Here is a 26,725-nt window from a genome sequence, read left to right as displayed (position 1 = left end):
AGATACTAATCTGCAGCCTAAACTCTAACGTCAACTTACCATCCAGTAACCTTGTTTCTTTTGTATTTTGGTACTTGGAGTTTTGCAATTTTATAAAAAAGAAACAACCGTAAGTACCAAAATTCGAAGCCAAAAGTCACTGAAGATTTTAAGTTGCGTTTTATATAAGTTACACTTGAGGCATGCAAATGTCACATCAGCACTGCAAACCTAGAAATGTCACATAGATGCATACTGAAAACGTGGCAGCCATGCCCTCTCCATGTTCAGTAGTGTGCTTCGTCTCATCCTTGCCTCTCACCATCAACACCATCCTCCTCTCTCCCTGTTTTTCCTTTCCATGCCAGGGGGTAGGGTGTGGCGGAGCAGCCATAGCTGCAGACTCGAGAGTTGGGGATCTGGGTTTGAGTCTTTGCATCGGCGTAATATCCTGTGAGTCTCGGCAAATCGCTTAATCTCCCTGTGCCCATGAACATCACCTGGATACCCTCATGGGTGATGAGCAGCGCTAAATAAATCTACAAACAAACAAGCAAACACACCAGATCCCTCCGTGTTGCTTCCCGCAACCCCTTTTGGCTTTCCCCCCAACCCTGTAGTGCTTCCCTATCCTTCCCACCCCTCTGTTGCGTTTGCAGCCCTTCCACCCTCCCCTGTGTTGCGTTACCTTCGTGTTGCTTTGGCACCCCCCTGCCCTCCATATTACTTAAATTTTCCCCTGTTGTTTCTGTCCACCTTGGCTCCACCCCACCCCCAACACAAAAAAACGAAAACACTTTTGTGCATGGTGTGCCAAGCATACAGAATATGTGGGCGACCGTATCAAAGGCTTTTTTATTTTAATTTTAGCCACACCGCACATCCGGGATTACTGTGCAGTGTGGCTAAAAACCTGTGGGAAAGCAAATAGGTCACAGAGATGAGACCTATTGGCTTTGTTAGTGCTGGTTTCTTAATGAATTTGAGGCTTTTGCTATAGTGATTGTTTGCTCTTATTTCATTGTTTTTAATATGTCTTGATTTATTTTCTTAATCTTTGTATATTAATTTCATAGTCCTTTTCTTATTTGTTTATATTTGCATGTTACACAGATGTTATTAATTTTTATATTAATACATAGTGCACCACTATCCACCTGGGGGAGGATTTTACTTAATAAATTGTAAAAATAAAAATGAATAAACATAATAGCAGTATTTAGTGCTACTAAAGCTAACTGCACAGACATACGGCTTGCTACACACTGTCAAAAGAGAATAATTTTCAAACATACACCGCACCCTATCTGATGAAAAGCAGCACTGTACTAGAAAAAAACTAAGCAGAAACCTTGGAAAAGGTCAGAAAATCCTTGTGGTAGTGCTGAATTAACCTGGTAATGACACCGGTAAATGGAGGCGTGGCAGTGTGACAACAAACCCATTATTATCCTTTAAACAAATTAACATCAGTACACTTCTTTACTAATCTAACACCCATTTAGGCCTTATGCTCTGTAGAAAAGAACGTAGGATTTCTGTTTGTTCATAATTATCTTCTTTATGCTAAATAGTATTTTTAGTTGCCCTTTTTCAAATGTGTGACCAAAGTAGCCATGAAATACTATAAATGAAAATGTTTGCTCACCTGTATTTTTCTAAAAACATTTTAAAACCAAAACAACTCTTAGAGACTGTGGCTTGACAGAAATCCGGTCTAACAAAAAAGTCACAACCCTTGGCTGTTGCTTTCCTATCTGGTCTAGCCAAAGCATAAATGTCTTCACGGGCTAGGAAGTTATTGAAGCAAACTAATATCGCCCTAGGAAGGCTCTCTTCTCCTTGACGGGGCTTTCTTACATTAAACGGAAACCTATGTGCCCTTTAAATTTCCTGAGTCCAATCCCAGGTTGTCAACTCCGAGAAGGCTTCTTTCAAAAGTTCGGCGATGAACTTGCGGACATTTGAGACTTCCAGACCCTCAGGGACCCCAAGGAAGCGCAGATTATTCCTTCGGGAATGGTTTTCAAGTTCAGATAGTTTATAACTTAGGTCATCACGATGGGCATTGATAACTTCCAGCTCCTCTTTCTGTGCAGCAGCGTAGTCCTCGAGGGCAGATATTCGGGCCTCTGCTTCCGTAACTCTATCTGCAGTTTCAGCTCCTAATTTTATCGCCCGCCGCACTGCGTTTTTTACCTTGCTGCAAGTAGCTTGTAGACGGATAATTTCTATTTTACTCTCGGCTCTGTGGCCCATCATAGTTTCGTATATAGTAACCAGAGTGATTTCCTGTGGAGGTGATGTTTCTGGTAGGCTTGAGATCACCTTCTCCCCAGCTCGAGCCTTACATAAACCTTGAGTTTCCTTAGCAGTCTCGTTTGTATTTGTACTGGATATTTGAGGGCAATCTAATATGGGCTGCTGCAACCCGGATTTCTTTCAAGCCACAGTCTCTGAGAGATGGCATCTCCAACAACTTATACCGGATTTTCAAAAGAAAGGAGCTGTGGTGTATTTGCAGAATCCGGCGAAACTTAGTTATGGTGAAAGGCCAAACTAAGTTCTTTTTGTCAGAAATCCAGGCTAAAGAATTTCTGGAAACCTTGTAGGGGGTGGGTAATAGTCTGGAATAATGCCGAAAGAAAAGGGGCTTAGTAAGCCTAGATCAGGGTTGTGGTTTATGTTTTTTGGATTTGGCTGTTTCATCTTTTTTTTTTTCAGGACAAGGCTTAGGTCTTAGGGGATAGAGGGGAGGGGGACACGGTATTCTATCACTGCAGGGACTGATGTTCCCTGGGCCTCATATGCTGGGAAGGATGGGTTCGGGGAGGGGGGGTGGGGTAGAAGGAAAGAGGGGGGCAGGGGTGGGGTATGGGTTTTTGGTGGTGGTGGGGTGAAAATGGAAGCAGCAGGTAACTTAGATTTGTGTTTTAAGTGTATAACACATGTGGAGACAAAGAAACGAGTTAAGCACTATAAAAAAGTGACAAAGTTGTAAAAGCTGCAAGGTAACTAAAATTGGTTACTTTTGCAAGGAATTGGTTCTATGTAATTACAATAATGGATAGGCGGATTAAGATCTGTACATTAAATATTTGTGGCCTAAATGACCCAGGGAACGTCAAATTTTAGCTAAGATTGCTCAGATATTGGATATAGATATACTCTGCTTGCAGGAGACCCATATTGCCTGGGCCAATAGAGAAGATTTAAAGAATATGGGAATGGAGCTGGTAGTTTGCTCTAAGCAAACTGGAGTTAAAAGAGGGGTGGCGATACTTAAAAAAAGGGGACTGCTGTACTGTGTAAAAACCGCTGCAGATAAGTGGGGCCGCTGGGTAATTGCTGAATTCAAGCTGGGGCAGCAACGGTTCACACTTTGCAATATTTATGGGCCAAACTTGGACGACGCGGAAGTCTTTAACTTCCTTAACTTAGAATTGGCAAAATGCACTACTCCAGTGTTAATGTGTGGGGACTGCAATATTAATATTGGGGCAGGCTTGGATATTAGATCCAACTCAGTATATATAGGGAGAAAGAAGCTGGTATACACGGCCCTACGAAGATTTCTTATGGATCACGGTCTTTATGATGTGTGGCATGCAAAGAGTCCGAATGATCCGGGATTTACATTTTTTTCGGCCCCCCCACTCAAAATTTGTTGGACTGGACTACTTCTTTACTACATCCATTCTTCTAACCAAACCTAAAATTCAAATCCAGCCTAAATTGGCTTCTGATCACAACCCTATTGTATTAGAATTGGCTTTTGATATGGATGGCAAAATAGAACTTCCGCGATGGTCTTTTGAGCAGAAATTGTTATTGGATGAGCAGTATTATCAGTTTATGTCCAAAATAATTGAGGAATTCTTTGATATTAACAAGGGTACGGCAACCCAGGAGGTAGTTTGGGATGAGTTTAAATCCGTAGTCCGTGGAGAGACTTTAAGTTTCTCTGCCTCTAAACGCAAACAGCTTCTCCTTCAACAACGTCAGGACTTTGACCAGGTTCTGAGGGCGGAGGAGAAGCTGGCAGAGGTTCTAAGGCAAGGAGCAGAGGTAGAAGTATGCAACTTGGCTCAAAAAGATCTCTCTATCAGAAGAGCTAATGTCTACACTAATATTGCTGATCAAATTGCCGCTAATTACACTCAACATAAGGAAGTGGCATATGAGTTTGGGGAAAAAACAGGTAGAATTCTTGCAAAAAGGGCAAGAGAGAAACAGGCGTACAATGATCTACCTAAAATCAAAGATCTGAAGGGGGTCATGCAGGAGACTAAAGAGGGGGTATTAACTGCCTTTCAAGCGTTTTATCAACAACTTTACAGCGAGGAGGTGGATTAGACTGAGCCGGGCGAATATCTAAAGGATGTGTCGCCGTTAACTTTATCTGAAGCTCAATGATCGATTCTACTGGCACCCCCAGACTGGGGAGAAATCGAGATTGCAATTTAAGGGTTGGCTCAGGGTAAGGCTATGGGGCCAGATAACATCCCGCTGGAGTTCTATAGAATATTTAGAAACCACTTAAAAAAGGAACTAGTGGATGTTTGCCAGCAAGCATTTGTGGGGAAGGCCCGCGCTCATGGGCGGAAGCTATAATTGTTATCTTTAAAAAGAAAGGCAAAAAAGCGGAAGAAATGGGGTCGTATAGACCCATTTCATTACTGAATTCGGACAGCAACATTTATTCGAAGCTTATTGCCAATAGGTTAAATGATCTGATGCCGGGGCTCGTCTCTATAAGACAACATGGATTTATACAGGGAAGAGGCACCACAGATCATATTAGACGGATAATATCTCTGCTAGACTGGTCACAGTGGACTTGCTCTCCGGTCGGTGTGGCCCTGTTGGACGCCGAAAAAGCGTTCGACAGGGTCACATGGGCCTTCCTATGGTCTGTTTTAGGGAAAAAGGGTTTCCCTTTGGAATTTGTTAAAGCAATACAGACGCTGTACTCTCATCCCACTGTTGCTATTCGTGTCTCTGGGACAACCTTGGGGGTAGTGAGGATAGCAAGGGGAACGAGACGGGGGTGTCCCTGCTCGCCCTTGCTGTTCGCACTTTATATTGACCCATTTATCAGAAATCTAGAGCGAAACTCTGCAATTAAACCTGTGCAGTTAAATAACTTGGATTTTAAAGTCTGCGCATACGCCAGGGCTCGACAAATCCACTCGCCCGCTCGCATTTGCGAGGGAGAATGGATGAGGACGAGCTATTTTTAGGTCCTACTCGCCCTTTCTGGAGAGTAGGATGACAAACTAACTTTTGACCTCTGTCTTTGAAAACGGAGCAAAAGTGACAAGATAACAAGATTCAAAGGCATTTTTATTGCTCACAAAGGGACTGGGCAATAAAGATGCCTTTAAATCTTGTTAACTTGTCACTTTTGCCCCGTTTTTTAGAGACAGAGGTCAAGTAGGTTGCAGTTGGGTCGAGGGGATCTTCCAAGTTACTAGACCTGCAGGGCTAGTACAATTTTTCAGATTTGTCAAGCCCTGGCATACGCAGATGATATTGCAGTAGTGACAGCTGAGATTAATACAGCACTACCTATCATTGTTGAATCTGCGGAGGAATTCGGTCGACATTCAGGATACAAACTTAATGTCGATAAAACACAGCTTATCCATTCAGCGGCTGGCCGTCCAGAGAATATAAAGCTAGAAAAGGAGGCCACCTATCTGGGAATAAAAATTACAGCTAATACTGAAGAAATCATCCCTATTAATCTGGACCCTGTTATAGCATCCTCTAACAAAATATTAGAAAGAATAAACAATCTGAAGCTTTCACTTCTAGGGCGTAGCAATGTGATAAAAATGCTTATTTTCCCAAAGTTTTTGTATCTATTTCGTGCAATTCCTTTTCTGATATCTTCTGGGTATTTTGTTCGTATAGAGAGAATGTGCTCTAGATTTCTCTGGGGATACCATCGAGCCAGGAGAGCATTAAAAAAATGTGTGCTGCCTCGAGAGAGGGGGATGGGGTATCCCGAATTTCCAGTTTTATCATTGGATGGCGATATTGCAGCACATGGGTGTTTTCATAATGCTAAAAGACCCCACGGAGGACTTCTGATGCCGTCCATCTATGAAATGCTTTTGGGCGTTGAGGCTAAACAATGTCTAAATCGGATCATCGAGCCTAGCTATTATAAAAAAACTAAATTTAAGATCTTGGATACGGCTTATTGTATATGGAGAACTATAAAAAAGAGACTCCGGCTAGGTACTAATTTAAATATATACACTCCCTTGCAGAACTGCTCTCTTCTTCCAGAATCATTTCATGATGGTGTGATGCTCAGGTGGTCTAACTCAGGGATAAAAAAGATTGGGGACTTATTACAGGGGAATGACTGTCTCATTTGAAGATCTAATGAATGCATATCATATAGCTCGCTCTGATTTTTTTTTAAGTACCTTCAGATACGAAGTTTTTGTACACAGAAATTATCAAAATCTATGATTGTTTTGGGGAAAATTACACTTTTTGAAGCGATTAAACATCGGCACAAAATAGGGCCCTTATATCAGCTACTTTTGGAAAATGTAGAAGATGATTTAGAGGCTAGAGCTGCTAAATGGCAGAGTAAACTGAATGTTCAATACGTTAACTTGAAGAGAAGCATCGCAATTGCTGGTAAAGTTATGGTGAACGGGCCCTTGATAAGCCAGCATTTTATGTCCGTTTTTGAGTTATATTATACACCAGGGAAATTGGCAAAATGGAACTCAGAGCGGGGGACAAACTGTAATCGATGTGGCTACCATGCAGCGGATGCTGCCCATATGTTCTTTCTATGCCCGAAATTAGGTCAATTTATTGCCGATGTAGAGCGCTTTCTTTCTGAAAATTTACGTATTATAAATAAATTAACAACACCACTCGTTATCTTTGGTTGTGAAGAGAACATGGACAATCAAATTCTTGATGCAGAGGAAGGATTTATCTTTATTAGCATGTCCGCATATCGTTCATGTATTACCTCTCGCTGGCTTGATGAGGAATCACCTAACTTTATTATGTGGCAAACTAAGCTCTTGTCTATGTATCATCTTGAAAGCGCACTATATAAAAAGAAGGGCATTAGAAAGAAAATCTTTGGATAGAATTTATGGTCCCCGATCGCCAACTGGATAGGAAATTAACGTTAATTCTTGGAATTGTTAAGATATTTAGTAACCAGTTTGGATGCCCATCTTTAGGATATTGCTTTGTCTCTGATTTATTCATGTAATTTACTTTTCTGTAACATTGTTGTTTTTGTTTTTGCTGCTGCCATAAAATTTCAATAAAAAAAATATAGTATTTTATTGTAAGGTGTCATGGCATTTGTATACGTGTCCTCAACTGTCGTACAGGTTTCATTATGCCAAAATGTACCATAACTGGTGTGCCTTTTTTTTGCAGATTTTCTTGACTACTTTATGAAAGTTCGTGCTGCTGCTAGTCGTTTACAATGGGTTGTGAAAGAGGAAAATTGGACATTTGGAGTTGTACCGGTATTTGAATGTCTGCTGTACTTGGTAGAGGCCATTGGAGAGAGCCATGAGCACTTCTTATATGAATGGGCATGTAACTGAAGACCTGGACAGCGAGCTCAGACATCTTGATCTTATGTCTCCAGAGGAACCCCAGAAGCATAGAGAAATGGCTGTGGATTGTCCTGGTGATTTGGGCTCTAGGACTATGCCGCTCAGGCAGAGTGCTCAACTTGAACGTATTCGTCAACAACAAGAGGACATGCGTCGGAGGAGGGAGGAAGAAGGGAAGAAACAGGAATTGGATGTGAACGCTTCCTTGAGGCTCAAGAAGTTGGCACAAATTACTCCAAAAACTGGAATAGATAATCCTATATTTGACACGGATGAAACTGTTGTTTTGGAGAGCCCTAACCGTGCTGTGAAAGTACTAGGTAAGTGAAATAATGGTATTCAAAAATTGACATTTCAAAGTTTGTTTGAAAATGTATAAAGCACAGTGATGTTCTGTTTAGGACAGATATTTACTGTCCTAACTCACGAAGTTTTTTTTTTGTGTGTTGGTGTGAATTCTGAATCTACAAATTTAAGACACATTAATGGAAAAATGGTTTGGGAATCGGTCCCTAAGAAAGTATTCCATGATTTCTACGTGCAATCTTATTGCAGCTTGGGATCGGTACGGGATGTATGATCATTTTATGCACTCAATAGTGTCAGGAGTAAGATATGAATGCAGCTCTTTTATTATAATAATAATAACATAGTGATTATATATTCAGTGCATTTGCATATAACACGTGTAGCATGTTTTTGTCCAGTAGCACTTTGAGAACATGGACGGGTTCTATGATTCTTGTTGACTGGACTGAAGGGGTGTGTTGTATTTGCTTTGTTTTGTTTAGTGGTGTCTCATTGGCTAGTGACCGTATGGCTGGAGTAGAGTAATGTAATATTTCTGCTAAATTGTATTGCTGGCTAGAGCCTCTTCTGAATCAGAGTGGTGCATTATGTATGTACACGTGTGTCCTGAAGGACTGTGTTTTCTTCTTCTGGGGTGCATGATTGTCCATTGTTTAGTAAAGGATGGCTGTTGAGTTTGAAGGCTCCTTTGCTGAATATGTGGCTTAGATGCAATGTTATGTCAAGTGGGTGTGGTATAATTAAGATACTGCTGAGCGGTTGACATGAAGGCTTCCAAGAGGATGTGGATGTACTGTTCAGTGCTATGCTTGGCTACTATATGCCATGGGGCAGTGCTGTGTGTCTATTAGCTCCAAGGTTTGCGCCTTAAGTGCATTCTAAATGCAGAGAAGGGCATGCATTAATCTGGATATGAATATGTTGTTCAGTTGTTACACACTTAGCTAATTACAGGGTTCGGATCCATATTGTTCATGGGACAGTTCAGGGGTTATCTAATATTTACAGTTAGGAGTAGGGTGATATATAGATCTCATTTGAAGTGGGCATACTCTTTGATTGGATTATGGTTAGCCAAATATAAAGCTTGGGCCCGAGTCAACTGTGTATAACGTGTACAAATGGATGATTATGAAGAGTTGTGTGTGCGTTCTGAGAGTTCTCGTTGACTGGAGTGAAGGTGGTTTAATATTTATTGAGTGTAGCAAATAAAAAAAGTCATGCCTTTAAGATTATAAATAAATAGATCCAACAGCAATCCAGTAGTTGGGATCAAAAAATTTATATAGAATAATAGTTTGGCCAGCCTTTCACAGGAAGAAAGGGCAAATGATAGTTCACTGGATTTCTATTGTTGGGGTTGTCCTTAGCTGTCTAAAGTCTCTGAGTACTCTCCTTTTGACCCAAGTTTGAAAGTTTATCAAGATATCTTTGTAACACGTGATGAGGTAGACATGGTGATGAGCCTGTGTCTTTTTGATAGCATAGAGTGTTAAAGCTTGGAAGAAAAAAGTGACTAGCGCGGTGTAGGGAATTATTGGGAGTCTCTATTTCTATTTCTATTTTCTATTTCTAGGTTTGGTAAAGCGCAACAGCTACCCCAGCAATGGGGCGTCCCGGCGCTAGAGACAGGGATGCACCAGAAGGACAGAAAAAGAAAGAGGGGGAGGGGGGGAAGGGGGGCCTAGAGAGCAGGGAAAAGGTAGGTCTTGATAGCTTTACGGAAGGCTGAGAGGCAATCTAAGAGCAAACACTTACTAGTGCAAGTATGTAGTTGTGTAACATTGTAATCAGAGTGGATATTTTGAAGTCTGTTGTTCACTTGGGTAAATTAGCAGTTCCTGAAGATTAAATGAAACATTCGAACAACGTTGTAGATATTGATACATACACTAGTTGTTGCTTCAATTTTGCAGCACAGTTATGAGGAGAGAATGAACTGCAACAGTATGTACTCAGATGAACTACATTGCAGAGCGGCTCCTGTATAAGGGGTTAGGGACTGCGCCCCCTTTCCTTTCATAGCTCCTTGTAACCAAGATTAAGTAAATAAATACAATTAAAAGTAGCGAATGTTATATTAATAGGAAGTTTTGCAAAATTGCGAGGCATGCCCGGATGCCCCTCTGTGAAAATGTGCACGATTCAGCACTAGGAGGGCTCACCCACGCACAGCCCGGGTATTTCCTCAAAGCGCCGTGACGTCACCTTAGTTTCTCCACCTTCTTTTAGAGCAGGGGTCTCCAACCAGTAACTCGGGAGCTACTGGTAGCTCACCAGCACCCTCAAACTAGCTCTCAGAGCTGAAGCCAAACCAAGCCAATCTCAGAGATTCTGTGTATATTAAAGAAGGCAGCACTGCTCATTTCACTACCCTTAAGAGTTACAGACAGCCAAACCAATGGCAGGGCCTGTTGATATCACTCAAACACACACTGTGGTGGCCTATCAATCAATCAATCAGGGATGTATAGTGCGTACTACTCACCTGTGAGGGTCTCCAGGCGCTGGGGTAGTGTGTGGGGTGGGGGGGGATTTGTGCAGCTTTGGTCAATCGAAAAGCCAGGTCTTATGGCTCCTCCTGAATGCTTTCAGTGTGGGGCTTCATCTGATGATGAGGGGGAGTTCATTCCAGGTCTTGGCCATGATGTAGGAGAAGGGTGTGCCTCCTGTCTGGTTCTGTGGATGCTGAGAATTTCGGCCAAGGCCTGGTCAGCGGAGTGGAGGTTACTTTTGGGGGTGTAGAAGGAGACTGAGGTATTGGAGTCCGGTGTTGTGGAGGGCTTTATAGGTGTGTGTGAGCAACTTGACGGTCACTCTTTTTTCGACGGGGAGCAGTTGGAGTGCTCGTTTATGCTGGGTAATGTGGTCTTGTCGTGGGATGCTGAGGATGAGTCTGGCTGCGATGTTCTGGACAGTCTGAAGTTTATGGAGTAGAGATTGGTTGATTCCGGCATAGAGGACGTTCCCGTAGTCCAACCTGCTGGTGATGAGTGCATGGGTGACGGTCTTCCTTGATTCGGGGGGTGGGTCCATTTGAAGGTCTTGCTGAGTATGTGGAGGGTGTTGAAGCATGTGGAAGCTGCAGCGTTGGCCTATGGGTCTGCCATATGAAACATGTTTATCCACTTTAAATCTGAGTTGGGGAGACTTGCTGCTGTGGCAATACCGTTTGTGGCACACTGCATATTATGATTTGAATTTTACTTGATTACAAGCATTTAATATTGATAAACGTTTTCCTAGCATTCTGCTGATAACTTCACCTGGAATTTTTTGGTGGTTACTACTGATAGTTGTGCTTAGGGTGGTCATAGTGTAATGTTAACCACTTGCGTGCTGATGACGGCTCCCGTCCGTCATGCGTCACAGTGCTCATGTGCTGATGACGGCCGGGAGCCGTCACGCCCGCGATCGGAATGTGCCGCACAGGAGCAGAATTCCAGCCACGGGCAAGGGGTTAATACATATCATCAGCATTTGACAGTGAAAAAATATGCTAGTAGCTCAACAGGACTTTCCTTGAGCAGAATTAGCTCTCACTACATAAAAGGTTAGAGACCCCTGTTTTAGAGCGTCCCTTTAAAACAGCCTGGGGTGTTTAGCTTTCAAGCCCGGGCTGTATGAGTTTAAATGCAACTCAGTACCAGCTACCCCACCCTTCAGTATCTCACCACTGGGTGAGGTGGAGCCAGCAAGGTTCACAGACCACACCTCTCCCTGTGATGAGATGCGAAAGGGTGGATTTAGGAAGCATGCGAAAGGCGCTACAGACAAAGCTATTTCGTCATTCTGCAGCGTCAAGTTAGGCTTGAGTTATTGTGTTTACGGTCAGACCGGGACGTGCCCGTTCATACTTAGCGCTGCATATTTGCGAATCCATCCGACCCTGCACTGCGGACTGCCTGAAAACCACAAATAAGGTAGGCAAAGAAATGTGGGAGCTACATCACATAAGGAACAGAACGTACAGCCAGACAAACGGTGCAAGAATCATAGCACATTGGAGAGAGTTTCACTTGTGAAGCAGGAAAGGCCCTGGAAACATTATCATACAGGTAGGAATGCGACTCACTGAGTAGAACAGGTTTGTCTGCGGTGAGAAATGTCCAAACCTGCACTTTTTTTTTTAGTTTAGAAAGTAAGTTTATTAAGAAAACAAGTGATGCAGTACAATACCATACATGGTGGGTAGGGGAACAGAAAGAGGGAAAAATAAAATGTAATTGTATCATATGAACCTATCCAGTTTGGAATAAGAAAGCATTACATATCCATATAAATATAAGTAATATTAAGTCGCATATAAGAATCATGTAGCAATATACTTAAACTGTTTTGTAATAGCATAGTATAAAATAGGAATGTCTAAAATATGGAATATCATGGAGCTCGAGAAGGAGCGTTTACACTAGATCAAAAAACAGTGTAACCGGTGACCAGATAATGGATCTCTTCATGGCTAAATGGATTGGATGAACACATGCTGTGTCTAATCTGTGATGATAACAAACTGCATACCACCAAGCTTGGAACGATAAGTTTGTAAAGTCCTTCCTATTTTTTTGTGATTTGTTGAAAAGTAATTGCCAATAGTAAGTCCACAATGTTAGTGTTAGAGGCATGGTCCTCCCATTTAGGAGATAGGCTACCCAGGAAGATATGTGTGATAGAGAAAGAAAAATTAGAATTGAAAATAGAATTGATTTGATTCCAAACGGATGTCCAAAAATTGTGTAGGTGAGGGCAAGTGAAAAACATGTGTTTTAAATCAGCAAGTGGAGAGGAGCATGACCAACAGGTGTCAGGAAATGTGGCATGTCTCTTATGTAATACAGCTGGGTGTAGCAAAAACCTGTTATAAATAAAGAATAATGTTTGCGTAACATTGGCTGCTCTGGACGTTTTCCTAATTTTAGACCATATCTTATTTCATAAGGTAGAGGACCAGTCAATCTCAAGATCCTATTCCCAAGATAATTCCACTTTGGTCTTTGGTCTAATGGATTGCGCGGATCGTAAATAAATATAAATATTGGAAGCTTTAGAGGATGAAAGTAGAAAAGAACATAAACTGTTAACAGGGGCGATGTTGGGTGCGTTTGAATTAGAGTGTAAGCCGTTAAAAGTGCTTATGAGAGTAAAATATATTTGGGGTGGAAAGAAGGAGGTAAGTGAAATTGTTGACTCGCCTCGGAGAAAGACAATATCCTATTTTGAGAAAATAGTTGAGATGTCCAGATGAGGCCCTTATTTCACCAGGAATTCCAATAAAAAGGTTTCCCACCAATTAAAGTAGATGTAATATGCCATAGAGTTCAGAAAGGATTCTATATCAGTAGGAGGTGAAGGTGAAGAAATACCAAGGTACATTTGGAAATGGGAGTAAATAAAGAAGGAGGTCTAGGAGCAAAAGAGAGGAATTTCTTAAAAGAAAAAGGGGAGAGAAAAGAGCGTTCAAGCATAGCCCACATCTGACAATCGATTGAAGAGTCAGAAAGCCATCTCGAAGCTTGGTGAAGAAGGACAGATCTGTGGTAGGTGGGAAAATCGGGATAATTAACCCCTCCTTCTCTTTTGGGTTTTAAAGACATGCAAGGAGGTTTTTTTATTCCACAGAAAGGATGGTAATATCGAAGTGATTCTTTTAAAAAATTGTAAAGGAATAGAAACGGGGATATTAGAAATAGTGAATAAAACCAAAGCTGCCAGCATCATCTTAGTAGTATCTAAACAACCCCACCAAGAGAGGTATAGCGGATGCCATCTAGTAGTCGGAGAAGAGATTTTTTGTATGAAATTTTCCAAGCAAATAGACACCGTTGACAAAATTAAAGGGGTAAAGTGTAGACCCAAATATTTAATGTGTTGTGCATTCCAAGCAAAATTAGAGGAACTAAAGTCATATTTGAATGTATATTTGGTTAGTGGCAATATTTCACACTTATCTCGGTTGAGCTTATAGCCAGAGGCAGTAGAAAAAAGGTCTACTTCTTTAAAAAAAAAAGCAGGGACAGAGGATTGAGGTTCAGGGAGAAATAATAAGATATTGTCAGCATAAGCTGCTAATTTAATTTGAGTATCATTAGTTTCAAATCTTTTTATGTCAACATTTTGACGAAGCCTGGACAAGAAGGGTTCTAAGGTCAAATTAAAAAAAAAAGGAGATAATGAACAGCCTTGACAAACCCCTCTTTTTAAGACAAAATAGGAAGATGAAATACCATTCACTTGTGGGCCGGAATGCAGGATAGAAATTAGAGAAATAATTTGGGGCCAAAACCAAACCATCTCAGTGTATGAAAGAGGTATGACCAGTTCACTCGATCAAAGGCCTTTTCTGCATCAAAGGCTATTGCAGGTAAGGAGTGAGGTAGGTGTGGGTTTAACAAATCCCGACTGTTCTGCACCCAGCAATTGAGGCAGAAATGATTCAAGCCGAATAGCCAAAGCTTTGGAAAATATTTTATAGTCCATATTTACAAGAGAAATGGGTCTATAGTTTTTGCAATGTTTCAAGTCCTTTCCATCTTTAGGTATTAGACAATAAGGGCTTCTAAGAAGGATCCAGAAGATTTGCCATATTATGTAAAGAGATTAAAAGACTAAGTAATTTAGGAAGAAGGATAGAAGTGAAGTGAGTAAAAAATTCTACTGTAAAACCATCAGGACCTGGGGCTTTGTCTTTCTTAAGTGAGTGTAGAGCACTAAGAAGTTCTTGTTGTGATAAGTCAGCTTCTAGTGGGCAAAATTCAATTTGTGTATTAAAAGATTTGTGTATATCTGAAAGAAAATGTGTAATGTGAAGTTCTAAGGGTGTGGTCTCAGGAGAGTATAATGACTTATATTAAATGAATTCCTCCTTTTTTATATCTGAATCCTTGGTTTGTAATATATTATGCTCATTACAGATAGCTTCATTATCAAACTTGTTGTGTTTAATTTTTAAATAATTGGCCAATAGCTTGCCTGCCTTGTTTTGACCCCCATAATACTTTGCGCTATATTTCAACAGAAATGGCGATGCATTCTCTGTAGTTTCTTTGTTAAATTGAAGTTTTTTCTAAATAAGTTGTGAGAGACAATTTTTTGAGTTAGGAGTATAGTAAAAGTGTTCTAACTTCTTAATCTCAATCAAAATAACACTGGTAACCTGACGGGCATTTTTACGCTTTCTGGAGATGTAGCCAATGATGAAATCTCTGGCAGCAGCTTTAAATGCATCCCAAACAAAAATGGGAATATTACCAGTCTGCTTAAGTGTAAAATACTCGTTAAAAAAGGATAAAAAAGAGGTATGAAAATTCTTATCCAGAAGAAGTGAGTTATTAAATCTCCATCTTTTAGGTAAGCTGAATTTAGGAATTGTATCTAATTGAATGGAGATGGGAGCATGATCTGAGATTAAAATAGAGCCAATGTCAGCACTTCTTTGGGAAATATCTTGTGAGACATAAAAATTATCTAATCTAGATTGAGCTTGGTGAGCAGAGGAAAAAAACGTGAATTCTCTAGTGGTGGGATTGCAAATTCTAAAGGCATCAATAAGTTTATATTGTTGAATAGTTTGAACAAAAATTTTATGGGCTTTAAAGGAAACAAGAGAATTACGGTCAATGAAGGTGTCCGACACCTGGTTACAATCCCAGCGAGAATAAAATTATCATCAATACAGGAGGAAATTTGCTGAGATAAAAAAGACCAAAACAAAGGATCTCCATTAGTGGGTGTATAAACATTAAACAGAGATAAATGTACACCTCTCACTTGTAATTTAGTAAATAGTCATCTACCTTCATCAGATTCTTGAGAAAGCAAATTAATCTTTAACGATTTATGGCAAAGAGTAATGACGCCATTAAGTTTACCATCACCCAGAGAAACAAAAACATCACCGACCAAATTTCTTTTCAACTTCAAAGTTTAAGTAGCATTCAAATGAGTTTCTTGCAAGCAAACCATATGGGCTCTTAACTTGGATAGACGTGTTAAAAATCGTTGTCGCTTGATGGGAGAATTCAGACCTCTAACATTCCAAGAAACGATTTTCAGGGACATAAAATCAGCAATAAAATTACCAAAAACAGGAGGTCAATAAAGACCATCAAAGAACAACAGGTAAGGTTAATAACATTCCAACTATATGAACATGTACTGCAATAACAGAGAAACATTAAGAACAGTGGGTGTGGAGGTAAGTGAACAGAAGAAAGCCCAGAAAAATAAGAAGTGAAAGGCTGAAGTAGGGGAGAAATATGTAACGAGAAGAACAAAGGAGAAAGAGAAGAGAAACAAAAAGAAGACCGAGAAAAGATCTGCAGATAGAAAAGGAAAAATGAGAATACAAAAATAGGAAACATGAAGAAAAGAAAAGAAAGAAAGCAAAAACAAAACGTACCTAATTAAAAAACCATCACAAAGGTGTAGGGGAGATGAAGCCACGAAGACGAACGGCGCATCCAGACACAACGAAACGGGGAGCGAGGACAAACCACAGGTATTCATATAAAGGAAGGGAACAGAGTAAATGCAAATTTCTAGGGACCTGTAAAGAAGGGGGAGAAGAGAAAAAAGACAAACATTTATCGTAGCAAAAAAGCAGAACGAACAAAATATAATGTCAGAAACACCAAACAAATAATATAAATTGAAATATTAGACATTAAAGTCTAGGAACAATAAAACCAGAAAGAAGAACCATTGCAATATAAGAAAGCACCAAATTAAGCTATGTGAGAGGAAGAGGCTCCAAACATGTCCATATAGTCAGTTTTAATAAAAATTGATGAAACTTTGCAATTTGACAGGATCTTCAAAGGTCGTTGTTTTGTTGTAGGTAACCTTGAAAAGGCAGGGATGAAAAAGCCATATCTAGCACCCATGTGGCGTAGAGCAGGTCTCATGTTCAAGAATTCTTTACGCTTATCTGTAGTGGACTTAGCGTAATCTTGAGCGAAGAATAGTGTAGAACCAAGTAACATGTTGGATGGATTTAGCTGCTGACAATACCCTGAGGAGGTCTGTGTATTGAAGAAAGTACATGAAGAACGCCCACCTTGGTCTCCGAGAAAAGGAGGTATCTGTACGTTGATGGCCAAGTCTATGAGCACGTTGGCTATTGAGTGAAGTGCCTTCTGGTAGGTGTAACAACTTGGGAAGAAAGGGTTTGAAGAATGCTAAGGAGTCCGACCTCTCTGAACCTTCCGGTAGACCATAAATACGAAGATTATTTCTTCTATTCCTATTTTCCAAATCTTCGACTTGCCGCTGCAGCGATGTAACTTGAGATTGCAGAATATTGATCTTCTCCTTTGTGTTAGCAAAGGAAGAGACACTCTGTTCCACTGCGATAACATATCTCAGATGAACAAGCAACTTATCTCTTAAGATTTTCGACTTACTAGAAGTGTCTTCCATAAAGGGGCAAAGAGCCCTTATCTCTTCCAGTAGTACATCCAAAGATGCAGGTGAGGAAGCCTTTAAAGGAGAAGGTGGGTCTTTTTTCAGCCTTTTAGTAGTGACCTTGTCATTTGTAGAAGTACTTGCATTAAAAGAAGATGGGGTTTTTGGAGCAGCTACCAACGAGTCTTCCATCTTGGAGAATTCAGAGAAGATTCTAGAGTTCTTAATAAATGTATGCGTGGTACGTGGCGCAGAGGAACCACGTTTTTTCAATCTTCTCATAAGAGAGATGCAGAGGTGAGATGTTGAGGCTCAATAAAACAATATATCAGCGAAACCAGAGTCCCACATTGTAATGAGGTCTTTGAGTGAATACTATTAGTAGTCAGCTCCAGCTGCGTAAGCAATGGAAGAATGACAGGAATTGAGGAGGTGACTATAGAGAGACTGTCCCAATAGCTTCCAGCATGCAGATAACTGAAGTTGAAACTGCTCTATTGATGATCGTCGGTATTTAATATATATCTGCTGATAGGAAAGGACCTCGCAATAATAGTACGCATAATACAGGAGGAAGTTTTAGTTTATTTATCGTTTAGTGTAGCGAGCCTGTAAGCGACTTGAAAACCCAGTAGATGTGCATACTGCAACTCCGGCTATCAACAAAAGCTGTTAATACTCTCTGGTACAATAGCAAAAGTATGACGCAAGGAAAGAAAAAACATTGTTCAATCAAAATGTGCAGCAAAAAGCATTGTCTCCAAGTCTAAAGATTTTAGATACTCCGATGTATAATGTAGGCTGCCAATTAAAACAACTTCTGACTGAAGAAAGGATGATGTATAAGTAAAAGCAGCATTTTAAAAATAGTCAAAGGTACATACTGGTCACCTGTAGTTGCTTCAAGTGTTAAGTCCTCCAAATAAAGGGTCTTTCAAATGTCAAAAACGAAGGAAATACCAGGAGCAGAAGTCATAAAATTCTCTTGAAGCGTTACCTCAGAGGTGAAACGAAGGAACCAAAATGGCGGTCGCGCTCAGCATTCCTGAAGCGCCGAGCGCAACGTGCTAATTCTCCCTAATTAATCCTCAGGTAATCGCAGAAAACAGACAGCTCAGTTCCGCATGGCTTCCGACGTCACTCCTCGCTCCAGCGTCGGATATCGTGCTGCAAGAGCTGGAAGTCTCGGCCTGTTTCGCGAAGCTCAACAGAACACCGCCATTCGTTTCAGGCGTCAATCCACGCCCTCCGCATTCTGGACATTTTGGTTTAGTGAAGTTAATCCGACTTGAAACAAGGTTTTCATCTTTATACCGCGCCACACAAAAAGCTGTAAATTTTGGAAATATTAATAAAGGTGTGGTGTAAAGACTCTGGAACTGGGGAGCCTCGTTTGGGTCTTTGGGTCAGCCTAATCGACTTTCTGTGATTTTGGGCTAATCACTTATTCATCCCTGCCCAAAAAATCTAATACAAATGTGCTTGTGTAACATAACTGGTGCTCATGTAAAGGGCGATAAAACTCCTTTGGGTCAAGCTCCTACTAAATAAAAGTTAAAAACTGTAAAAAAAAAAAAAAAATCTTGATGAGTGTGAGGTAATGTTAAGTTTTCAAGTAAAATGACCGGATCTGCAGCTCCCTCAAAACAAGCACTTGCAATGCAATAGGTCTCGCATTTGCAAGAGTTTTGGCTATTGGCATTGTAAATGAGAATACCTTTTATTTATGTGTTTAAAAAACCTGCAAGCGCTGCCTGAACACCCCTTGCAGGTTTAGTAAACACACAAATAAAAAGCATTATTATTTACTATGACAATAGCTCAAACTCTTGCAAATCCGAGACGTATTCCATTGCAAATTCTTGTACAAGTGTGCCTACTCGTCCCCCCACTTAAAAAAAAAAATGTTCTGCCCCATGCCTTTCCTTCTAATGTTTTTTTTCCCCGCTTGCAGTGCTTTTATTTGTTACACTTTTGAATGTTTGTATAGTTCTTGATGTGCGGCATGTCGCGCTGTTGAAAGAAAAAAAAATATTTTAAAGTTAACGTATGTGAGGTTTATTAATGCGAGTCATGGCGCTCTATTGGAAAATAAAAAAAGAACGATTTACAAGCTAATTTCTGCTGAATTTATAAATGTATAAAGTTCTGAAATTTTTTCGAGCAGTGTGGGAGTGAAGAGAGCTGCATTACGCACCTCTTACCTCTTGCCATTGAATGAGCCAACGCGGTCTCTGCTCCTTGTCCCGGTATGTGAAAACCAGGCGAAGGGGGTGTCTGTGAGGAGAAGGGAGGTGTCTGGAGGGAGGTGGAAGGTGTCTGCGAAAATAATGTGATGTCTGCAAAGCGAATGGGGTGTCTGCAAGAAGGAGGTGTCTGAGAAGAAAAGATATGTGACCACAACTCGCTGTCTACAAATAAGCAAAACTCATTAAATGAATCAAGTGAAATTACCCCCCACACCTGCCCCTTGGAACTTGCAGAGAGGTGCCCTGAGCAGGCATGAGGTCCCTGCCATCCACGGCCTGCTTCACATGTGCACATAGACCTGATTACATGTGAACACATGCACTTCACACTGGCAGGACCCAAGGTACAGGAGCATGGCTTCCATTGGTGCAGCAGGTGCAGCGGCACCGGGACCCTGAGGTCTGAGGGGGCACTGAATCCAGATGATTTCTGCCTTTTATAATTCGAACCGTAGCCGGATCAATGTAGGCTCGAAACACACGTGTACAAGAAACGGAAATAGCTATTTATTGTCCGACAAAGGACACCAAGCATCAAGCAGACGGTGCTCCCTCCTCTGGCCCCACTATACAGAACGCAGAGTCAATCCTGCTTCGGCCGGGACAGTCCACACTCAACATCACCAACATCAAAGGCACTGCTCGGAGTACATGTAGGGATCGCTCCAAGCCTATCAATGTATCTGCCCCTGCCTCCGGGAGGGGCACCATCCACCCTTCCTTTCTGTCGAGACTCCGCCCACCCCCTCCCTCTTACCGCTTATTCCAGGCAGAGGGTTTGTTTCTTCCTGTGCAGAGCGGCGTGACACCAAATATACCCCCTCCCGAGGACGGGGCATCAGAGCAGGGGGTGGAAGGAAAGGGTGGGGTGAGAGCCCATTAGGCTGCATCCGATCTCTGCTCCCTCCTCTCCTGGTGTGCCCAATTTCCTCTTCACATGACACAGTCCATCATTGGCTACACACTCGGATAGGCGGAGACAACAGGTTACAGCTGCAGCTTGGTTTTCTTGCCCGCTTAGGTTTCTCGACCCGTATTCATACCTTCGCTAAGCAGCTATGTATCCTGCTTTTTTTGTTTAACTTTGTTTTATTGAGTTTTTGGCAATGAAATACACAATACTGGTCCCAGGTATTCCAGTTTTTGAACAATGAAGGCTCTTTTCGAATCCAACCCCACCACCCTGTATCGATGTATCCTGCTTTTGACTACAACCAAGTGAAAAGGCTTTTGTGCCATTCCTAAAGCCTGGAATTTGTACAAGACTGAGGGCCCAAAAGCAAATACTCTCGAAACTCTCCCTTAACCTCTTTGCCTCAGCTGCTTGCACCCTTCATTTGCTAGGACCGTCAGTAAAATTTGCATGAATCCCAAGTTGAGATTGACTAAAGTATTTCCTATTCTCTTGGTGATAGTGACCTATACTTTCCAATGCTGTGATCTCGGAACGAGACCTCTGGTCTTCATACCACATTCCCAAAGGGCTAGTCGACTCTTTAGGGCCTTGGGCAAGATCGATCTTGCATTCATTTTATGGCCAGATGCCTACACCAACTGGACTTGAAGGTATCGGAGCTCTTTACATGACCACCAGTTGCATTACAGATAGACATTCAGTTTACAGCCAGGGCAGATGCAGCGACTCTGACCTGTTGTCCCTACTTCAAGGTCCACCCCTCTGCCCATTTGACCACATCCAATTGCTGCTACCTCCTCTTCCTCTTGCTTTCCTCCTCTCATGGCGCTGTCCATCATTGGCTACACACTGGGAATGGCAGAGACAACCGGTCAAGTCAGCTGGAATGGTTTGCTCGCTCTCTTGTGCTGCTCGATCGTATCCATAGCGCCGGTTTGTTATTTCAAGCTTTCCAGTCAGTTGCTCCCAACCATGGGCTGCCGCAGACTGCCCCTTGTCCAATGAACATGCCGGTCTTTGTATGCTGGAATTCAAAGGTCTTGTGTTATTTAACTGCGCACCCTGCCATGAAGGTTGGACCTTGCAGGTGGGTACACAGAGCTACAGCACTTTCTGTGGCCACAGTAGTAAGCACTATGCTGCACCTTAAGGCAAATTTGGGATCCCCTTTGATTAGGTGTAAATGCAGGGATGTCATTATTAAAAACGGTGTATTTTTTAAAACTTTTTTTTAAAGTTTCCTGTGTGGAAAGACAGGAAGGACATTGGAATTTGTTCCTGGGTCACGGCCTTCTCCATACAATATGTATTTGTATAGCACTGTCATTGACTGAGCTCCTCACTCAGTTGGTGTGTGAATGCATACAAAGCAGGAAGATGCTACTTTACTATTAGAACTAAAAACTTGGCTTATAAGCATCATTACCTTCCTGGGTTACCCAAAATTGACCAGCCCCTAAAAAGTGTTTCTAAAGCCAGCCACTTCAAAAGCAATAACCCCGAGAACGAAAAAGTTCAAAAACATCCACACAAGAGCTTTAATATATTACATCTCATGTAGTGGCACACTCCCTAATAACACCAACAGCTAGGAAAATAGCTTTATCAACAGCCAACCCTGGTCCTCCACCTAAAAGGGACATAAAAAGACTTGAGCTAGTAGGGAGAAAAAGACAAACATCAGCTGCAACTTGGTGCATAGCCAGCATTAGACATGTACACATATTAACAAAGGCATGACGTGGAAGAATTAACACCTCTTCCTGAAACATTTCAAAAATGGGGCAACACTATTGTGGAGTAAAGGAAGCGAATTAGAACTTCTGTCTACAGTCAGATCTGTTCTTCACAGGTATTCGTGGCTGCTGACAAATATTATTCACCTGCCGTTTCCAATGACAAATAGTTTGAGGCTCTGGTTGATGAATCCCTACAACATATGAAAAGGCTAATGACACTACCAAGGCAAAGGGTTTCTTATAATTTACAGGAACTTTAAAAGTGTTTTCCTCTGAAGAGGTGAAGGAAGACAACAATTTCGGTCTCATTTTCAACATCTTCATCAAAGTACCTCTTTCTATCAGTCAGGATGATGGCAACAGTTTTCTTCATAACAAAATTCGAGAGGGAGGCTCTGCAAATAATTGGCTGCTTTCCTCCACGATTCCTTCAGACCTCACGGATAACGAGTTTCTCCCTGTTGTACAGGAGGAGCCACTGCTCCCACTTGCACTGTTGCCTTATTGCAGAGGACGAGCAAGTTATGGCAATAGTGCGTTTGTTGGGTATTTTTTCCTTGCCATTTACCTTGAGTTTCTGTTGGAAATCTGGAATGCCTGAGTTTGGTGTTGCCTGAAAGCTATGGACTCTTTATCTCTTGTTAGTCTCTGATGTAAGATATTTAAAAGATTCTCACTGTATTGACAATTTGGGGTCTTGGAACTCTTCACTTTGATCTTTTTCTGACCGCTTTGCCAATCTTCTGTTTTCCACCATTGTATTGGGGAATGAGCCCAATGATGTTCTTTTTAGAGTTTTCAAAGTCTTGCCCTAAAAATATCTTTAGTTCTTTACTTTTTCACTCACATGTGTGCTTGCACTCATCCATTGTGCTGCAGCAACAAATGATGGCCGGAATGCTGAATGAATCAAACATTCACTCCCAGTCAAGAGATCTGGGTTAAATCCATCGTTCTTTTGCTTCCAACACCACCCCAGTTTGGACCCAGCCATTTGCAAATCAGTCTTGACCCTGGAGTGGAGAAGTGTGGCTCTGGGGTTAGAGGCGGCAGACCCGGAAGCTGAGATTGGTCCTGGACCAGGGTTCAATTCCCCGCCTCGGCGGGTCTTGGGCTCAAAAATTCCACAGACTCGATAATTCTCGTTCCGGTGCCTACTCGACTCACGGGTTCACACTCTGCGACTCTGGGCAATAGCTTGCTTAATCTCCAGTACGGCCCCTCGCGGCGGGATGCCTGGCTTTTAACTTGTGGATACCCTGCTGGGGTTATCTCACAGGGGAATACCAGGACGGGTTCCCAAGGCAAGCGCCTTGATGCCTTCGGGTGATACGTGCGCTATATAAAGCGCAATACATACCCTGTTTCTCATGGGAACAGTCCAGCCCGAACTACCAAGCCAGGTCCTCCTTGGACTGGAAACCAGAATCCTGGGACCGACCTGGCCGTTCAGGCTGGATTATTCCCAAGGGGATCAGGGTCAAGACTGATATGGCTGGGTTTAAACTTGAATGGCATGGGGAGCAAAAACAATGGAGATGAGCCTAGATCTCTGTACTGGGGTGAATGTTTGACATTGTTCAGCATTCTGTCCATCAGTTGTTCTTTTTACACTTATCCATAGAGATGGTTGTTGTGAAATTAATCTTGAAATTGCATGGCTCTGATTGCTTTCTGTATGTTAGGGATAACCTGTCAGTGAGGCTAAAAGGAAATCAGAGTATTGTCACTAGATTTTGCGGTGTCTAGCAAGGGGTGAAATAACAGGAATATGAACTATAAACGGCACCATAATAATGCCCTGTTGCTGCTCGACACTCCTGCACTCCTATAAGATGGAACTGCTAAGAGTCATGTCCATAACTCCGTATTGTAGCAGTCCACAGCAGTTAAACACCCACTGCTGAAGAAGTGTGAAATAACTGAAGAGATGGTGGCCAACGGAGGACTTTAATTTAGTCTACTACTACATTCCCAACTAGTTACATACTTCAAACATTGTTTGATATCTTACAATAACAAAGGGATATAATTAACAAAGTCAATCCTAGTAGATCTTTCCACCATTTCTCCCTTAAACCTTGTACAAAATACCTCCGAATGGACGACTCACTGCAGTAAGCAGCTAATTTGATTATAAACACAAGAAAACCATCAGGGGACCTGCTGGTCTGCTCCAAGCTGGCAGCTTACGGAAAATCATAAACTGTGCACTTGTCTCCCACACTTCTTCGTCCATAGCACTGCTAAGCGCTGCATCCCATGACACGATAACTGCACCTCTGTGGCCATCATGCTTGACCTGGAAACACTTCCCACAGAGGATCCGAACAAAGGCAACGCACTTCCAACCACCCAACCTATACCATGTAGCATGCTACCCATGTATGCAGGCGCTTCAACAGCCCCACATATAGGGGTAATAAGCGCTATATAAATGTTGTACTACAAGACTATTTTCTGTGTATAGCCGAAAAGCCAAACTGAGTGAAAAGTGGTTGAAGGTAGGTCCCACGCAGACAGTTGCTTTTGCACTGTAAGAGGTGCATACAAAAAGTGTAATGTGACAGCTTTTTATTTTAAAGGTTTTCTCTTTCTACCTGCAAGCGCCACAGGAGTTTTTATTGAGCTTTGAATGATTGAGAACAAGGGCTTAATGTAAAACCAAAAAAATGATGGTTCCTGAGTTCATCACTGCACCACCTATTTAGCAATGTAATGTTGGTGTACCGAAGATCAGTGCTGCTGGCATGCCTCCTCTCATATGGCATTCAGTTGTTGGAGACCAGAGAGGAGATGGGAGGATTCAAATGCTGATTATGTGGTAATCTTTGAACTACAAGGGCAGTGTTAGAGCGGCTACTAGACTCCCCAGTCAGCACATTCTGGAGCAATTGAAGCAAATAAACTCACACAAGAAGAAGAGTAGGAGGGTCTGTAGGGGTTTGTGACATGAAGGGTTGGAGGGTGAAACCTAGGAGAATATGAAAGTTTATTTTTAATAGTGATAGACATAGCAGATATAGGGGGGAACTTTGCAAACCACTTGTTCAAAATAAATTGCCTTTCATCCCTCTGGGTCAAAATTGTTGTATGTAAGTGTATTGAGTAACCTGCTTCAGATATATTCTGAGTAGGAAATGGCCTAGACGTGTTAAACTACATTTTTGTTGAGATGGAAATGTGCTGGCAAGCTAAGGATATGAAATCGGCCAGTACAACATAGTGACAGTGACATGCTGTTTGATTTTAGGAACATTTAAGGATATGCTTCACTTTACCCCCCCCCCCCCCACCCCTCCACCCCACCTCTAATGTGTGCTTAATTGAAAAGCGATTTCCAGTGCTTCATTTTATTCTGCTATGCAGTGATGAGGCAGGTAAAGCATTCAGTGCATGCTTTGAAATGTCTTTGCAGCCTTATATAGTATCAGTGTGGAAAAGCCAGTAGGTAGATTACCAACGGCTGCAAAAATTCCCCCCAGCAGTCTTGTTTCAATGTTTGTAAAGAGAGAAAAGGTAGTGTTATAGCTGCAACACATATGGAATGTAAGAAAGGAGTTTTAGAAAAGCAGTCTTACGAGATCAACATCTAAGGAAGTTGAGGTCACATTCTCCGAATTCAAAACACAGCTAGTTATGCACCACACAAGATATAATTCCCAATCAGATTCCAGTAGGCAACTTTTTCAGTTCTTCTTTTTTATTTGGTCGAGCCTGTGCAGCACATGAGCTGCTCTGGGAGGGATGCTGTGTTGGAGTGTGCACTTGAAACCCCGCCCACTCTGCGCCCGTATTTGTAATTAGCTTGGGTCATTCTCCTTCATAAATGCTGGCTTCTGATTCGTAAATAGACTTGTTAGTCCATCCATAGTACCCCCTTGTCTTCATTTGTAACCTCCCATGAGGACATCCCCTTTTACATGTGTTGTTGCTTGGTAGGCTTTAATTGCAGCCTGCAAGCGCTATTTTGTTTAATGGTTTTCGTATGCCTGCTGTTGCAGGCTGGAGACGCTCTCTCGCAACAGCGTAATTCTTTTTACATAGCACGTCACGTTACTGATAGTGGCGCCAATGCCTTTGTTTTACTTGTTACGCCAAACGTGGCTGCATGTTTTTATTATAAAAACCATTTACTTAATTATTTTTTTAATTGCCCCATCCTGCACTTACATCTCAATATTGGCCGTGGCCTTTTCCTTAACCCCTTTACTGCTAAGGCATTACTCTTGTTTCTCATTTACTTTCCATTGAAATCAATGGAAAGTCCATGACGAGTTACCCTTGTCATTAGCGGCGAAGAGGTTAAATGAGCGGAGTCTAAGGAAAGGGGCGTGGCCGCCATTAAAGTGAAAGTGCGGTATGGGCGCTTGACAAACATGCTTTTTTTTTTGTAAAAGCGCGGTATGCGGCGTTTTCATGTTTATGGCGACCACACCTCCTTCTTTAGAAATGGCTCCTCTAAAGAAAGGGGTGAGGCCGAGATTAAAGTTAAAGCCTTGCATGGGCATT

General features: G+C 41.8%; 1 protein-coding gene across 1 annotated transcript in view; it reads left to right on the top strand.

Annotated features, from left to right (window-relative positions):
* PALS1 (protein associated with LIN7 1, MAGUK p55 family member) overlaps positions 1 to 26,725 on the top strand; it is a 489,281-nt gene that overhangs the window by 122,266 nt on the left and 340,290 nt on the right. The window contains exon 2 of the mRNA XM_086951985.1: positions 7,414 to 7,918. Within this exon, the coding sequence (XP_086808111.1) occupies positions 7,552 to 7,918 (367 nt within the window). The 5' untranslated portion in view covers positions 7,414 to 7,551. The remainder of the gene's footprint in view (positions 1 to 7,413; positions 7,919 to 26,725) is intronic.

This window comes from Lissotriton vulgaris, unplaced genomic scaffold, assembly GCF_964263255.1.
Source record: "Lissotriton vulgaris unplaced genomic scaffold, aLisVul1.2 SCAFFOLD_817, whole genome shotgun sequence".
NCBI lineage: Eukaryota > Metazoa > Chordata > Amphibia > Caudata > Salamandridae > Lissotriton > Lissotriton vulgaris.
This window is presented reverse-complemented; position numbering and strand designations above follow the sequence as displayed.